Source organism: Podarcis gaigeae (genome assembly GCF_964106915.1).
Source record: "Podarcis gaigeae genome assembly, chromosome: 6".
In the NCBI taxonomy this organism is placed as follows: Eukaryota; Metazoa; Chordata; class Lepidosauria; order Squamata; family Lacertidae; genus Podarcis; species Podarcis gaigeae.
The window spans coordinates 91,568,961-91,587,296 of record NC_139682.1 but is presented as its reverse complement, the minus strand read 5'-3'; the positions used below and the strand labels follow the sequence as shown (position 1 = coordinate 91,587,296).

General features: G+C 46.3%; 1 protein-coding gene across 1 annotated transcript in view; it reads left to right on the top strand.

Moving 5' to 3' along the window:
* The window catches only part of CACNA1E (calcium voltage-gated channel subunit alpha1 E), a 360,381-nt gene that overhangs the window by 72,351 nt on the left and 269,694 nt on the right, over window positions 1-18,336 (top strand). The window contains exons 3-4 of the mRNA XM_083745793.1: window positions 210-315; window positions 1,933-2,072. Coding sequence (XP_083601919.1) covers window positions 210-315; window positions 1,933-2,072 — 246 coding nt within the window. The remainder of the gene's footprint in view (window positions 1-209; window positions 316-1,932; window positions 2,073-18,336) is intronic.

Genomic DNA, 18,336 nt, shown 5'->3' with positions numbered 1-18,336 from the left:
AATAGCCTTATCAGGATACTTCATGGTACTGCGCACCAAAATTGAAGGCTTAACTTCCTATTGTATGTGAGATTTGCGAAGGTTCATTGAACAGCCATGGATGTAGTGACAAAAGGGTTGGCCAAGTGATTGAGAAAGGAAGGCAGCGAAGCTAGAATCTTGTCATGCTTCTGTTTTTTCTCTGTGTATTCCTTAACCCTTTCATGCACTCCTTTTGAATACATGATTCTGGCAACCATCATTGCAAACTGCATCGTTCTGGCCCTGGAACAGCATCTTCCTGAAGACGACAAGACACCTATGTCTCGGAGATTAGTAAGTTGACTTTGGGGTGGGGGTTGGTTCTTATGGATTCTCTTGGATGTAGTCCAGGGCTAACTTGCCACTTTGTTGGCTACGAGGCACTGGGAAATGGTAGCACATGTGTGAAACTTCTGGGTCACTAGAACAGTGTTTAACAGTTTATTTAAATACCCCGGGAGCTTTGAGGTTGTGAGGAGTTGAAGAATGTGGAGGTGAGTAGCATTGCTTTTGAATTACACCTCCACTTTCAAAGAAATTTGAAGTTTGAGGTGAGTTTGAAGGTTTCTACTAAGGTAAAGTATTTAGAATGAATCTAACAATAAATTAGAAAAACAAACAAACATTGTTATCAGAATGAGAAGACAGGGAAGGGACTTCCATATATTCCTAGAAGCATAGAAAGAACTAAAAAGAAGAAGAAGATTGGGAACCGGGGTATAAAATAATAGTGCAGGTGGTCAGCTGAAGCATGCCACATTTCAAAATCTATTAATATGCATGCATAGATGCCATCAGAGTAGCACAGGAGCTTGTGAAATAAAGTTTCACTCCTGGTTCCCAGGCTGCAGGGGTACCAACTTGAATAAAATATTGGAGAGGGGGAGGGCAAGTAAGCCTCACCCCACATAATACATCACAAGATGTGGCACACACACGCACCATTTGAATGACAATGCCCATCAACTTTGGGTGCCCTGGCCCCTTCTAATATTTTATTGGGGAGTCTGAAGGGACCTCAGCATCTAGGAGTTGGCTCCAATGCCAGACTGGTAGTACCAACTGCTTGTTTAAGGGAAACATAAGTCCACAGGTCGGTGGGATCTTCTCACATGTCAATATTCATGCCTTTATAATGAAAGACTCATGAACCCTGAGCTGTTGGTTGAACATCTCTTCCTGGAAGAACATATTGCATGTACGTAGATAACCAGTTCCCTGAGAACTGATCCGTAGGTGGCTTAGAAAGAACTATTCCCCTATTTGAGTTTGACTGCTTGCCTGGTTTTTCTCTTGTTTAGAGTTTCCACTTAAAAGAGTTCTTTTCAAGCAGCTTTAGGGGTCATTAGCAGCGACAGCAGCAACAGCTGGAATTGGAGGGTTGCTAAGGAACAAACTCCTCCAGTTCACTAGCCCCCTCTCTTTTTGAACTAGGCCCAGACCCCCTCAGAAGTTAGACCTAGTTAAAAAGAGGTGTGGTGAACCTCCATTGCCTAGTCCCACTTTTACAAACTTATTGTCTTTGGGGAGACAGGGCAGGCTACTGGGAGAGCTTCCATTTTGGGGGAAAGTGAGTCAGGGTTTCAATGCTTGAAACATTTGGTCCTACACATTTGGAGTGCAGTTCTCTGGACCTGGAATGTGGACTCTTCTCCAAGGAAAGCCCTGCAAAATCAGTGGAGCTAGTTAGATTTGATTTAACGGGACAGCAAACATTGTCTGGATTAAGTTCATGAAATTGTGAAGTAAGCATTGAGCAGTAAGATGTATTAAGCTCAGTGGGGCTTGTTTCTGAGTAAGCCTACCGAGGGTCTGGCATCAAGAAGCAACCAGATATTTTCCAACATATAGGCAGGGTATAATACTTGTCGAATCCCTTCTCTGACCTGCTAATTTGTTCCCTTCCTGTAGGAGAAGACAGAACCTTATTTCATTGGGATCTTTTGCTTTGAAGCTGGCATTAAAATAGTCGCTTTGGGGTTCGTTTTCCACAAGGGCTCCTACTTACGGAACGGATGGAATGTCATGGATTTCATTGTGGTCCTGAGCGGGTAAGTTCTTCTCTACATTCCTGGAGGCTGTGTGATGGTGGATGGGATAGAGTCTTGTGACATATATTTTGAACTTGTAGGGTAGAGGGCAGCTCTTCTGCTTCCTCCCCCTGGAAACAGGAAGAAAATGTCCTCTACTACCAATCTGGTAGTTCTCATTCTCTAGTGAAAGCTGCTGCTCAGCTCTGAAAGTGGCAATCTGAATTCAGCTGATGGATTTTGCTTGGGATCATGTCAGGGTGTGTGTGAAAACAGCATCTTAAAGCAAAAGCAGCTCCAGGTGGTGAACATCTGGAATAGGGAAGGGAGGAGATGTGTTCCATGTTTTCTCTGCCCACCATTCTTCTGTGCCAGTGTGTTGTAGTGGCTAGAGGGTCCGACCAGGACCTGAGAGGCCAGGGTTCGAATCCCCACTCAGCTATGAAACTCACTGGGGGACCTCGGATCAGTCACTGCCTCTCAACCTAACCTACCTCACAGGGTTGTTGTGGGGGCTAAGAGAGGAGTGGGAGAACCAGGCACACCAATTTCAGCTACTTGAGAAGGAAAGGTGGGATATAGATGGAATAGAATCATAGAATCATAGAGTTGGAAGAGACCACAAGGGCCATTGAGTCCAACCCCCTGCCAAGCAGGAAACACCATCAGAGCACTCCTGACATATGGTTGTCAAGCCTCTGCTTAAAGACCTCCAAAGAAGGAGACTCCACCACACTCCTTGGCAGCAAATTCCACTGTCGAACAGCTCTTACTCTCAGGAAGTTCTTCCTAATGTTTAGGTGGAATCTTCTTTCTTGTAGTTTGGATCCATTGCTCCGTGTCCGCTTCTCTGGAGCAGCAGAAAACAACCTTTCTCCCTCCTCTGTGTGACATCCTTTTATATATTTGAACATGGCTATCATATCACCCCTTAACCTCCTCTTCTCCAGGCTAAACATGCCCAGCTCCCTTAGCCGTTCCTCATAAGGCATCGTTTCCAGGCCTTTGACCATTTTGGTTGCCCTCCTCTGAACACGTTCCAGTTTGTCAGTGTCCTTCTTGAACTGTGGTGCCCAGTTCAAGGTAAATAAATAAGGTAAAATAATAATAATAAATAAATCAACCCTCAAGCCAACTAACCACCACAGGGTTCCTAAATATGAGGTCCCTTCCCTTCCCTGCTTCTCAGCTTCAAAAATGACCCCTTCCCAATCTGTTTTTATTTCAAGAAAAACAAAGGGGTTCTGTTTGTGCATTCTCATGCCTTCGTTCGAAAGCTCATGGTTGTGAAATTGAGAGCTGCTATTAGTCACAATAGACAATACTGGGGTAGAAGGACCAATGTTCTGACTCATCGTACGGCTGCATTATGTTTTGACATGTTCATCATATATCGATGGCTTCTAACTGTATTGTGCGTATGAGTATGTTTGTGTGTGTGTATATTCTTCTACTACTGATGGCAGTTCTCTCCGCTCCCCTTTTCCTCACCTGTCTGCCTGGCTGCATCTGGAGGAGGAGATGCTTTGTCCTTTGCTTCAGTATGCGAGTATTGTTGGTCCCTCTAGCTTCAGTACCTTCAGAAAACAACAGGATGTTGCTATGGAGATACTGCCCATGATAGGTCAGCCAAGGTAACCAAGCCGTGCTCCTCCAGCCCCCTAACTTCGAATTACGGAAAGTGACTGAAGCAGCAGGCAATTAACTGTGTTGAAAGGGAAAGGGAGTGGGTGAATCCCACCACCAGCATAGACAGTCCTAGTTCCAGGGCATGGTTCTGAAGGCACACAAAGACACCACTTTACTGAAGCTAAGCAGGTCTGAGTGTGATCAGGGTCTGGACGGGCGTCTACCCAGGAACCATATGAACACCATCTTGGGTCCCGTTGTACAAGAAAGGGGGAATAGAAATGTAAGAATATCATAACAAAGAAATTGCAATTTAGAGGGATGACTCATATTACAATGCAATACCTTTGCTTGTTTTAACTTTCACTTTGGTAGGGAAGGAACTAAGCTGAATTTTACCAAGCTTATGTAATTGCATTAAGAGGTGCCTATCTAGTTTGATTGTGGTGAAATAATGCTCAATATTGAGGATGCATTCAGGGCCAGATGGCAGCTTTTCTGTATTAGAGAGTCTGTGCTGTGTTGTTTATTAGTTGCTGTCAAACTTTCCGAACTCAGCACCCACCCACCCACGGCCGTCTTTTCAGCACACAAAATTCTAATACAGTTGCATGCCTGCAGCCAAGGACATCTGAATCTATTGAGAATTGCCTTCCTGAGCTGTGACAGAATCAGAGTCTCACAGTCAAGATGCAACCTGTCACCAGTCAGGTGACGCCCAGAAGGAAATAGCAGAGACTAAAGGTCAGAGTCTTGAAGCAGCTGCTACTGCTGTGGAGGAACAGATGAGCCAGAGGCAAGCAAGTAATCTTGATTCCAGGGCTACTAGAGAGGAAAGAGTTGGAACCTAGAAGGCTGGTTGCTCAGAGCAAATGGTAGGAATTGTAAATGTCAGAGGAAGCAGCACTGGCTTCTTGGCCACTTGAGGAGGGGGACTTGCAGAGCATGGTGCTCTCAGCAACTCCTTCTGCAGAGATGTTATGCTGTGTTGTTGGTGCCAACATGCTGTCTGCTGGAGGTCCTGTTTTGAGATGTCTGGCACTCCATGCCCTGATGTATGCATCCGCATCTGTGGGTTGGGTCACTAATCCAACATTTGTATTATGAAAGATGTGTGTTCCTAGCACTGGGAAATGGGGACGGTTGATTCAGATGGTTTACTGCTTGCCTTGTTGCCGTCAGTCTTCCTGCCTGCAGAGCTGGTCTCAGGGCAGTGTTGAAGACTCAGATTGTTGGTTCTGGGGGACCTCAACATTCATACCGAGGTGACTGGCTCTAGACTTCATGGCTGCCATGATGACCATAAGACTGTCTCAACAGGTCATTGGCCCAAAGCATATGGCAGGTCACACTCTGAACCTTGTTTTCTCAACTGGGCAGGAAGAGGGTGATCTGAAAGTAGGGGTTGTTGACATCAGTCCTTTGTAATGAACAGATCACTTTCTGTTGAGATCTAGGCTTTCCCCTCTGAAGAGACATGGGACCGATTAGGATGCTCTGCCCGTGGAGGCTGATGGGTTTCCAGAAAGCTCTGGGGGATTTTCTGGCTGCTATGACTGGCACTCCTATTAAAGCCCTGGCTGACCTCTGGAACATCTGAATGGCCTGATCCACTGATATGATCACTCCCGAGTGCCCTCTGCTGCTTTGTGGCACCTGCTTGGCTCCTTGGTGTACTCCAGAGGTTAAGGCAATGAGACAAGCTAGAACAGCTGTTCTGGGACTACAATCCCCACCATCCCTGACCACTGGTCCTGTTAGCTAGGGGTGATGGGAGTTGTAGTCGAAAAACAGCTGGAGGGCCAAGTTTGGCCATCACTGAGCTAGAAGATAGCTTGAATACAGGTGGGGGAAAACACCAGTCAAATGCATCAAACACTGGTGAGAGCTCATCATCAAGCCTACCTCATGGTGGTGAATGCAGCAAAGAAGGCATACTTTGCTGCCTGCATTGCATCTTCACTATGCCAGCTTGCACAGCTTTTCAGGATAGTAAGGTAAAGGTAAAGAGACTCCTGACCATTATGTCCAGTTGTGGATGACTCTGGGGTTGCAGCGCTCATCTTGCTTTATTGGCTGAGGGAGCCAGCGTACAGCTTCATGGTCATGTGGCCAGCATGACTAAGCCGTTTCTGGCGAACCAGAGCAGTGCACGGAAATGCCGTTTACCTTCCTGCCGGAGTGGTACCTATTTATCTACTTCCACTTTGACGTGCTTTCGAACTGCTAGGTTGGCAGGAGCAGGGACCGAGCAACGGGAGCTCACCCCGTCATGGGGATTCGAACCGCCGACCTTCTGATCAGCAAGTCCTAGGCTCTGTGGTTTAACCCACAGTGCCACCCACATCCCTTTTTCAAGGTAATACAGGCCCTTATACAGCCTGGCCCAACAGAGGCAGTAGAACTGATGGTAGCTCACTGTGACTTGTTTGCAAAGCATTTTGAGGATACAATTTCTTGCATGCACTGGGACCTTGACTGCATTGTTCCAGCAGCTGAATTTCAGAAGGTATCCAGAGCACTGTCTAGTTATTTTATGTTGGATGAATATCAGCTAGTAAGGTTCGAGAATGTGTACAAGGTGCTTGGATCAGTCTGGGCAAGTGCTTGCGCTCTGGAAGACTTCAATACATCAAGAGTATGATATTGTGGCAGCATTTGGGCCAAACCTAAGTTTGTACTAGCAGTTGCCATCTGTACTATTTGCTGCTGCAATGTAGATATCTCAGCGATACCTGTTTTGCTACTGTTTCCTGATCTATAATATTTTTGGCATGCAGGTTAATCTGGCCATGCTTGTTTGTTCCTCTGCTGTTTTTGCACAGCCTGTTTCAGTCCCAGTGCTTTTTCAAGGGAATTTTAACTGGTGGGAAATGAATTCAGAAGGACGCTTTTAACTATGAGAAAAAGCACTTTTAAACATACATAAAAATACAAATAGCATCGTAAAAGCAATACGGGGATAAATGCATCCCATCGTTAAATGTCTTGATAATAACTGACTCCACTGGCTGCCAGCCTGGCACCCATGGGTGACATGGTTGGTGTCATGGACTGGCTGGGAAGCACCACCCTAGGGAAAGACAGCTCAGAGCCAGGAGAATGGTGGTGGGGTGGGCGATGAGTGGTCAGAGGGAGAAACCAGGGAGGAGGAGGTGTCGGCAGCTGAAGAGGTAATCAGTGTTAGTGAGCAGGAAGAGCCTGTGGCAGAGAGCACTACAATATCAGAGGCAGAAGCAGAGGATGCAGAGATCAGGCAGGCTGCTGAAGAAGCCAGGGAGTCTTCCCCTCCTGCTGTGAACAGCTCCCCTCCCCAGTCTCCCAGATTACAAAAAAAACAGAGGCAGGCAAGGCAAATAAGTCTTAGGTTGCTTGGGACTGACCTGGGGGTGAGGAAGGAGACTTAGAGAACTGGGGAAAGGGAGGAACCTGCCACATTTGGGCAAGACCTGCTGGGAAGAGTCGCTGTGATCACTCTGCCCAAGCTGCTTTAGTTTCTTTGAGTGACGTTAACTTAACTGACACCAGGTGTTTAATGGCTGACCTGCAGTTGACAGTTGGTGGTTGTGAGGCGTTCTTTAGTGCCTCTGGGTTGAACCACAAGTGCCAGATTCCCAGCTTTCTTTCTTTCTTTCTTTCTTTCTTTCTTTCTTTCTTTCTTTCTTTCTTTCTTAGTAAATTTCTCTACCATTCTTTCTTTTTGTGCGAGAAAACAACTTGCTCTGACCTTCCAATGTTTTACTCTCCTCCTCCTTGGACTCCCCCCCCCCCAAAAAAAAAAAATCCTGTGAATTCCCGTTTGTCAGAGAGGGAAAGATACACTTGGGCAAAGAGAATGTGAATTGTGTGTGCACACCTGTGGTCTGTATGTGGCAATTGTGTTCTTGTGCACAAGAGATTGACTGTGGTGTGACACCTTGTAGACTTTTCCTTTTTTTGTTGTTGGTACTGGGGGTTGTTCCTTGTTGCTATTAGACAGCAAAAGCCTCACTGTGTGTACGTGGGAGAAATCAGCATTACCTTCCTTTAAGCTGCCTTTGTGCATTTCTTTTAGCCTTTGGCATCACACACATACTCCTCACCCCAAATCTCTTCAGCTCTTTGGGTACAGACCTAATCTCACAACTTGAATTGAAACCTAGGGCCTTCCTGTCCCACCATAGAGACAACTTCATTATACACCTTTAGGCGCCAGGCAAAAACGATCATTTTAAACCAGGCCTTTGCTGATCTGATTGACAGCCTATGCCCTTTTAAAATGTGACTCTTTTGTGGTGGGGAGGAGGGGTGCTATTGGGTTGTTGTTTTTATTTTGATTTTATATATTGTGGTTTTTATGTTGATCTTGTTCTGTGAACCGCCTTGAGACCTCCAGGTATAGGGTATAAATTCAATTAAATTCAATCAAATTCAAATAATAACAATAATAACAATAACAATAATATATTGTAGACTAAGAAGAAATAGGAATTAGCAAAAGATTCATCGAATACATGCAGCATATGGGAATCCCCAAAGCAAGTGAAAGCAAGCCAGCTTTCTCATTTCCCCTTTGATGTCCACAGTCCTCTCTTATTTATTAAGGATTTAACAAGACAGGTTGAGATTCTCCCCAGCACCGCCCTCTTTCTACCAACAGGTACAGTGCAATAAGCTGTAAGGAAAATTTCCAGACGGCCTTCCGTTCATTTGCTGTGCCAAGATAGAAAGCTATTCGAGTGGGCAATCAATATCTCATCAGGTTTTCAACCCATTAACACATCCAGTAGCAATGGTTGTTGCGGCGTGTGGCTGTGGTCACCTGACCTCCTGCCACCTGTGTTTCTATAGTGTACCAGGAGGAAGAGTGGTACCTTGCCGCCATCTCATCCCTCCTTCTCAGCCACAATGCAGGTGGCGAGAGGTCAGGAAAGTGTTGCTTCTCTGCTGCAATCAATCCCTGCATTTATTTTCACGGAGCCCACTCATCTCTCTGATGTTCACAGCTACCGTTACTCCAACAACAGACCTTCAAATAAGGTCCCATTGTTCTCCACGGGCCTTCTTGACATTTGTTTTGCTCCCATCCTCCACCTCTGTCATGCTTTGAGCAATGCAATTTGGAGGGGGCAGTGCGGAAAGGTCATTTGAGGACGGGCAGTTTTGAGTTGACCGAAAAGGGGCACAAGATGATGGGTCAGGTGGACAGAGGAGCAAAGGGACCCAAGAAAGAAACTGAGTGAACTGAAAATGGCACTTCACTTTGAGGGATGTCTGAGCTCGCTGGTGGAGAATTCCCCCACTCCTTTATATGTTTATAAAACTGCATTTGAAGGCAGATGAAGACGTCTGGTTGTGCTGCTGCAGGTGGACCCTGGTGCTTCTTCTTTCTCTAACAGTAGACTTGTGTTTAATCTAATAGCAGAGGTCATAAGCTTTTGAAAACTACTTCTTCTTCTTCTTCTTCTTCTTCTTCTTCTTCTTCTTCTTCTTCTTCTTCTTCCTTCTCCTTCAATCCCTCATAGCCAATTAAGATTATCTTCCATGAACACGGTCTTAACAGTGAGTCTGTGGAGGCCAATTCTGGATCCACATGCCCTTCCACAGTGGGGACTGTTGAGATTTCCATTCCACCTTAAGGAGCAGACACGTGGAACTGTTGTGTGTCACATGTCTGTTTACATTCCAGCACAGCTTGCTGGGAACTTCCGTTGTGTATAGCTTTTGCTTTTCCTGCTCTCTCTGAGACGGCGAGAGACAGAGAGACAGAGGGAGACGACATGTTTCTTTGTCCTGATTTATGATTAATAAATCTGTAGTTGTAGTATGCTTCCACAAGCCTCACACCTATTCTGTGTGTGCAGTTCACTCTGCTGATAGTGTACCCTGGCTTTGAAGCCCGGGTCACTGATTTACGTCGGGCAGAGGCTGATGTTCTTTGCAGCAGGATGACTGGAAGGGGACAGGTCAGCTGGGGCTAGCCAGCTGGCCTCCCGGCCCTGTGCATGCCGACAGGGACATACGTTTCTGGGCAGGAGTTGATCACGATGAGGGTTTGCCAAGCATGTCTTCCTCTTAGCACATTTCTCCCTTGCGTCCTGAGTTCGAGCATCTTCAAAGTCCATGACACCTTTGGTAAAAGCTGTTCTCCAACTGGAGCACTCGCAGGCCAGTGTTTCCCAATTGTCAGTGTATATACTACATTTTTTTAGATCCAGGAACAGACATTTCTGGAAGATACAAGGCTTCTGTATAACTATTTCTACCAGGACTTTGTTTCCACAAACATCTAATTGCCAACTTGTTTTATGATCTATTAAGGTTTAGTTGAACCAGGAGTTGGGTGCATTTTACAAATATTTTCTGCATCAAAAAGCAAGAGGGGATTTTTCAAGTGGGGTGGGGATGGATTAAAAAGTTTGTGCAGTAGGAAAGCCCCCAATACATTCAGGTGCTGTTCTTCTCTGGCACTCCTCAGTACCTGACATTTAGATAGCGGCAGAGCTCCAAAGTGACCCCTTTCCAGCTCTGATCAGCTGCCGTTTGGGTACCAATTTTTGAAATGCAAAAATCTGCTTTTTTGTTTCCATGGACCTTATTCACGTTGCCAGGTTCTGAACAAAACGCCTTTAAAAACACTGTTCAGAACTGATATGCACAACCTCCCCCTCCCTAGTGTATTGTTCCAAAGTTCCCTGCTCTTTAGAAATTCTGTTATGATTGCACCCTAATTTTCTTAATTTTGAATAATAATCAAATGTAAAGGTGTTCCTGGGGAATAAACACACTATTCTAAAACAGAGTATAGGTGTTCACCCCTCCCTTTCTAAACGGTACCCTGCTGGTCACCATACTAAAAAAAACCAAAACACCTTGATGTCTTGAACTACATTTGTGAAATAAAGAGTTTGAGAAAAGGGGGAGGATTCTTATTTCTCCTTTGTGGTAACTTGGAAAAAACAACAACTGATTTTGTATGCAGCTCAAAAATGACCCAAACTTTGAAACTTGAACCATTAGCAATCACTGAGTGGGATCAAATATGGGGAAAAAAACATTAGTTTCTAATTAGCATAATTATCAACAATAGAATGTTGCCTATTAAGCATGCGTGCAGTCATAGCGTTCAGTATCTGTGGGAAATAGGACACTATTCTAATTACTTGTATAGTGACTCTAATTACTATATTTTACTTTCAGTCTCAGCAGGAGCAATATCTGAGGAATGAATGGACCTGACTCTTTATGTTCCCCAAGGAGTAGGATGGGGGTTGTGATATTTCACCCACCAGGCCATGTGAGAAGCTGCGGGTGACTGTGTTGCATCTGCAGTAGAGTGGCTGAGACAGAAAGCTATGAAAGGAGAAGACCTCTGGCTCCAAGCTCAGCTCAGAGATGGGGTTAACCAGATAGCCTTTGCAGAGCTCCAACCTCAGCCACCCGAATGTGATGTGGGGTTTGTAGCAGAAGTAGTAAGACTTGCCCGTGCTACTTTGGCCTGTTTCCTGCTGCAGTCTGCTCAGATCCTTCTTAAGTCCTCAAGAAGGGGGTGGGCTAATCCTTCCATTTCAGTTTTTCTCAGTTTTTCACTTTTTCAATCTTGTAAGTATGATCCTCTACATCGCCACATCAATTTGTGTAGAGGGCCTTCTCGGTAGTGGCACCCACCCTGCGGAACGCCCTCCCACCAGGTGTCAAAGAGAAAAACAACTACCAGACTTTTAGAAGACATCTGAAGGCAGCCCTGTTTAGGGAAGCTTTTAATGTTTGATGGACTATTGTATTTTAATATTTTGTTGGAAGCTGCCCAGAGTGGCTGGGGAAACCCAGCCAGATGGGCGGGGTATAAATAATAATAATAATAATAATAATAATAATAATAATAATAATAATAATAATGGAAAATTCCTCACGAAAATCCAACAGCATTTTGGTGTGAATTTCTCCCAGTATGCACATTTTTAGTGCAATTTTCGCTGATACATACATTAATGCAATGCAGCTTTTTCCTACTGCAATGCATTTTTGTATGTTATTTTCACTATCATATGCATTTTTAATCACACTGGTTCAGCCTGTCATATGCTTTTTTTTCTTCACACACTGGGCTGGAGCGCTGCATTGCAAAATTCAGAGAATTGTGAATATTGAAGGCTAGATGAGTTTCAGTTCACACATTATTTCAGAAAGTTTGACAAGCTTTCGAACTGCTAGGTTACCAGGAGCTGGGACTGAGCAACGGGAGTTCACCCTGTCATGGGGATTCGAACCACTGACCTTCCGATCGGCAAGCCCTAGGCTCTGTGGTTTAGACCACAGCGCCACCTGCGTCCCTTGCACTCCCTTGGCTCATCACTCTGTGCAGGACAACTTCCTGCACCATTCCTAAATCTGGTGCTGGATGAAGGATTGAGAGGCATGTGTCAGTGAGGACAAACCGGCCTGTTGTAAAAAGGCAAAATTCACATTTGCTGCTCTGCTCAGGTCTGCCTCTCCTCTCTCCCATCAATGGCATCTGGGCCGTGGAAGGAATGGGGCTCTCAGGTGGAGAAAGATGACCTGGTCCTGACTTAGGTTTTTGTTTTTGTTTTTGTTTTTTTACAAAGCTGACTTGCACAGAATCCGATTCATGGTCCACCTCACCTGGCATTGGCTATACTGGCTAGGAGTTGTGCTTCAAGGTTTCAGCTAAGGGACCTTCACAACCCGACGGAAGCTTATCCCGTCACGGGGATTTGAACCACTGACCTTCCGATCGGCAAGCCCTATGCTCAGTGGTTTAGACCACAGCGCCACCTGCATCCCCAAAACTCCTTTAGGTGTATGCAATTAGAATCATAGAGTTGGAAGGTAACCCAACGGTCATCTAATCCAACCCCATGCAACGGGTAGTGTGAGTCTTCAGATCCTGGCCCCTACAAACAGTAAAGCTATTCTATAGATGTTTACTTTTTGAAGCCATTCCTCTTAAATCAAACATCCTTTCGAGGCAACAAAGTGTTTGCTCAGAATGTTGATCTCCTTGGGTGTCACAAACATGTATAGTCTCCTTGTAATAATTATAATGATTTGACAACAGAAGGTGAGAAGCAAGACATTCCTTTTCATCGGAAGAGAAATACATTTACAAAAAATCAAGAATGAGACTGAATCGTGGTTTTGATATGACAGCTGCAAAACGTCAACCTTTTTGCTGTATGTGCTTATTGAGCAAAACTCTTCTGATACGTTGGGTCTCTGGTTTATGTGTCAGAGGCATTGACTGACATTTCACTCCTTTCAGACTTAACAAGGGAAGTGTCTTCTCAAATGATGTTCTAGGGAGGGGAGTGAGGGAGAAAGAGAGAGAGAGAGAGAGAGAGAGAGAGAGAGAGAGAGAGAGAGAGAGAGAAGGCTATGAAATCAATCCATACAGTAGAAGTAGTAGTAGTAGTAGTAGTAGTAATTTATTACTTATACCCTGCCCTTCTGGCTGGGCCTCAGCCACACTGGGAAGCTCTCAACAGAATATTAGAAACACGATAAGACATCAAACATTAAAAACTTCCCTAAACAGGGCTGCCTTCAGATGTTTCCTAAAAGTCAGGTAGTTGTTTATTTCCTTGACATTGGATGGGAGGGCGTTCCACAGGGCGGGCGCCACTACCGAGAAGGCCCTCTGCCTGGTTCCCTGTAGGTTTGCTTCTCTCAGTGAGGGAACCGCCAGAAGGCCCTCAGAGCTGGACTTCAGTGTCCGGGCAGAATGATGGAGGTGGAGACGCTCCCTCAGGTATACTGGGCTGAGGCCATTTAGGTTAGGTCTTGGTGAGTGGCTATAGCATGAATGGGTAACAGACAGCTTGAGGGTTGCCCATTTGGCCCCAAGCATGCCCTCCCTGCTTATGCACTTCAATTTCTTATTTAAGAATCAAACAAAACAGTTGTACTCCTTTTCCATAGCAACTGCACATTCAGTAAAACGCAAGCACCCAAAAAACTAGTTTTGAAGCTGAAGCCAAAAGAGGGCTCACCCACACTTCCTCTTCTCCTGCCACTTCCCCCTGGGGAAACTTGCTGCTCAACTGAAGCAAAGCCCAGGAAGCACTTGCCCAGCTTGGGGAACAAGCTGTGAGACCCTGCCAGCAGGATGGAAAGGAGGCAGCGATGCTCTGAGAAGGTCAGAGAGCCCTGCCCTCCCTCAGTGTGAGAGGAAGGAATGGTGGTGCTGTGGAGGGAGGCAGGTGAGCAAAGTAGGGAAGTCTTGGATAATAATAATAATAATAATAATAATAATAATAATAATAATAATGGTAAAGGTACCCCTGACAGTTAATTCCAGTCGTAGACGACTCTGGGGTTGTGGCGCTCATCTCGCTTTATTGGCCAAGGGAGCTGGCGTACAGCTTCCAGGTCATGTGGCCAGCATGACTAAGCCGCTTCTGGCGAACCAGAGCAGCACACGGAAAGGCTGTTTACCTTCCCACCGGAGTGGTACCTATTTATCTACTTGCACTTGCCCAAGCGGCACAGTGGTTTAACCCACAGCACCACCTGTGTCCCCTTCATCATCATCATCATCATCATCATCATCATCATAATAATAATACCCCACCCATCTGGCTGGGTTTCCCCAGCCACTCTGAGCAGCTCCCTGCACATATAAAAACACAATAAAACGTCAAACATTAAAAACTTCCCTGGAAAAAAGCACTGCCTTTTTTATGGGTCCCAGACATGGGGGGAGTGACATGAACCCCCCCCCTTCCTCTGCCATGCAGTTAACTATTGTAGATCAGGAACATCATGCCAATATCCTGTTGGGCATGAATGTGGGTCAAACCATTTTTTGGTAGGTCCTCACTGTGGTGGGATGTGTCTAGGTGTGCATGCTGGAAGAAAACAAAGTTACTTGAGGCTCAGAAATGACTCTTTTCCTCAGTGGCGTAGCGTGGGAGGTGCAGGGGGGGCCGGCCGCACCGGGCGCAACATCTGGGGGTTAGGGTTAGGGGGCACAAATCCACGGGTTAGGGGGTGCAAATTACTTGCCTTGCCTCGGGTGCTGACAACCCACGCTACGCCACTGCTTTTCCTTCTTCAGAGAGATGTAGCTGTTGGTTAGATTCTAATCTTCCTATTTTTTTGCAGCCAGTGACAGCTTGTGCTCCTTTCCTGGTGGCACATGGGGTGAATGCCCCATTTATCCTTCTGATGCGCCACCCATTTGGATTCTGCAGTCAAGGTGTATCTGTTATTTTAGGTCAGATTCAATTTGCACATATCTTGCAGTAGTAAAGTTTTCGTGTTGCTTCTTTTGGGACTTAACTACCTTCCCACTGATTTCCGCTCCCTCCCTGCATCTTATTTCTGACATTCCTCCTTGCCATTAAAAGCTGTCAAGATGTTCTGTGGCTGTCCATCTATATTCAGCAGCTTGTGAAGCTGCTGAGGAATGAGCCCATTAAAGTTTGATGTGTTCTCTGGAGCTGCTGAGAAAGCAAAGAGGTGTGTGAGAGAGCGACGTTGTGGGTCCTCCTTCTGAATCTGCTCCTGCTCTGAGCAGAGGGTCACCTAGAGTGAAACGGGACTTTCAGCTGAGTTTTTCGTTCTACCTTGGGTTTGCCTTGCCCGTGATCTTCCATTAAAGGTAAAGGGACCCCTGACCATTAGGTCCAGTCGTGACGAACTCTGGGGTTGTGGCGCTCATCTCGCTTTATTGGCCGAGGGAGCCGGCGTACAGCTTCCGGGACATGTGGCCAGCATGACTAAGCCGCTTCTGGTGAACCAGAGCAGCACAAGGAAACACCGTTTACCTTCCCGCCAGAGCGGTACCTATTTATCTACTTGCACTTTGATGTACTTTCGAACTGCTAGGTTGGCAGGAGCAGGGACCGAGCAAAGGGAGTGCACCCCATTGTGGGGATTCGAACCACCGACCTTCTGATCAGCAAGCCCTAGCCTTTGTGGTTTAACACACAGCGCCACCTGCGTCCCTGCAAGCTTCTATTACTCCATGCCAAAGAAAGCTCTCATTGTGTGCTCGGAAATAAATTGTGCGTGTTGGCTCCTGTGCGAATGCGTTTCTTTTGAGAAGACATATTTCGCTTGATTTACAGAATTGGAGTGGGATGGGTGGCACGGAATAGGCAAGTATAAGTAATTCTAAAGTTGAAAGGGATCCGAGGTGTTATGTAGTCAAACGCTCTTGATGAAAGGTAGAGGTCTATGTTGGTACTATTTCATGACTACCCCGTTCTGAAATAAATATGAATTTTCAGGGCCAACAGAAGTGAAGCTATTTCAGAAAGTGGTGTTTTAAAATCATGCTATTTTTGTTTTATATATAAAACCAAAAATATATATATTTCAGAAATGGAAAGCCATATATATATATCCACATGGGCATGCAAAACACACAAAAGTTGCTTTTAGTTGCTTTACTTAACAAAAGTGACTCATCCAGTGACTTACAAAAGTATAAACACTAAAACCAGTTTAAAAAATTGAAGCAAACCCCCCAAAAACCCCAACAACACAAAAGCCCTACATCTATACAAACAGAACACACATCTTGCAAAACCTGCTCCGCTAAAAGAGACCAAAGGGACATGAAACCCTTCAGATTACAGACTAACATCCCCAGCAAAAAGGAAAGTTTTTCCTGTTGCCGAAAAATAGATAAAAATGGCACTAGAAGAGCCTCTCTGGGGAGAGCATTCCACAAGCAGGGAGTCACCACTGAAAAAGCCCTTTATTGTATTGCCACCCTTTAGACCTCCTTTGGACAGGACACACAAAGAGATGAATATTGTGGGCAATGGCGTATGGCAATTTTTTTTGCAGGTGAATAGTTGGGGCCAGAGGTGCCAGCTTGCGAGGACAATTGGGGGGGTGCGCAGTGGCGTCGCAACGGGGGCGTGGGGGTGGTACGCCCCGGGTTCCATGTCTACGGGGTTGACAAGAAGTCACTCCGCGAGGGATCGTGGCGGCGCGAGCAGTTATTGCGCCACCACAGCCGCCTTTGGGGGAATCCTCCATTAGCGACTGCAGCAGAGGATCCCAGTGAGTACAGCGGCATCACACACATGTGCTGTACATAGCGATGCCGCACATGCGCTGTATAGCAGTTTGCCACCGCCACCGCTCCAGCGTTGTACATGGCTGCAGTGGCAACTGCAGTGGGATCCTGCACCATCCATACACCGCTGGAGTGGCTCTGGTGGCAAACTGCTATACAGCACATGTGCAGTGTATGTAGCAATGCCGCACATGCATCCTACGTCATCACGCCTACCCCGGGTGTCACAATGCCTTCCTTCACCCCTGGGGGGGGGGTGCAACAACACACTCGTGAACATCATGCCTCTCTAAGCTGGGCAGAAGCTTCCTGGGTTTGGGGACGGATGTGCCAGGCCTCTGATAGGATGCTGGAGGCCTCTTGGATCTGTTGGATAATCGTGCCTCCCTCTCTAAGCTGGGCAGAAGCTTCCTGGGCTTTGGGACGGAGGCACCAGGGGATATTTAGGGGACAAGCCTAGTCCACCTAGTCCACTGACTGCACACCACTGATGTGGGGCAAGCAGGCAGTGGAACTGTGTGCTTCTCAGTGCCACAAAAAGCAAGCATCATATATTAGTATATCTCCCGCTGAGAGCCAGTGTGGTGTAGTGGTTAAGAGCGGTAGTCTCGTAATCTGGTGAACCAGGTTCGCATCTCCGCTCCTCCACATGCAGCTGCTGGGTGCCCTTGGGCCAGTCACACTTCTTTGAAGTCTCTCAGCCTCACTCACCTCACAGAGTGTTTGTTGTGGGGGAGGAAGGGAAAGGAGAATGTTAGCCGCTTTGAGACTCCTTCGGGTAGTGATAAAGCGGGATATCAAATCCAAACTCTTCTTCTTCTTCTTCCCCACGGTGCTTTTTGCCAGCCAGTTGCAAAACTCCGACTGCTATCCCCTTCGGTGGGCACATTCCAGCTTTCAACCTGCTTCTCTCCAGCCAATCTTGTGGAGGTGGGGTTTGTCTAGCCCAGGGGTCAGCAAGGTTTATCTTGCCTGGGCCGGTTCACTCCAGCAGAGATCCCTCTGTGGGCCAGACTGCATGCACATCCACGATTTCCAGCATCTGCATCTGTGCAGTAGTGATTTCTGGCATCTGTGCAGACGTGATTTCCAACGTCTGCATTTGTGCAGACGCGAATTCCAGCGCTGTGAAAGCGAGTCCCTGCGCCCTGTGCGGGTTTAGCACACTGCATGGGGACTCACCGGGTGGGTGGCTTGGTTTGGGGGTGGCTCGTGGGCCAGTTAAACGACCCTTGTGGGCTGCTTGTGGCCCATGGGCCTTAGGTTGCCAACCCCTGGTCTAGCAGCTCGTAGCTAGCAGCAATCAGACACCACCAATGCACATCATAAAGCAAGCATTTTCTAGGCACCATGTGTTAGCCTAGAGAACACCCTTGTTTAAATATGTCTGCTTTCTTGATTTCTGCAACAATGGCACAGAAGCTTTTAGGGAGATATCATCAGAAATCTCTTTCTAATGAAAGAGATTTGCCAGCTTAAGCTTATTTTAAAACATCTCTTGTAGGCATTCCAGTGGGAGGGTTGTCCTAATGATTGCCCCAAAACATGCTTCTCAGTTGTTTAACCCATTGCTTCTGATTCTGCTCTTTCTCTAATAGATTAATAACTGCTTTCCCTTTCTTT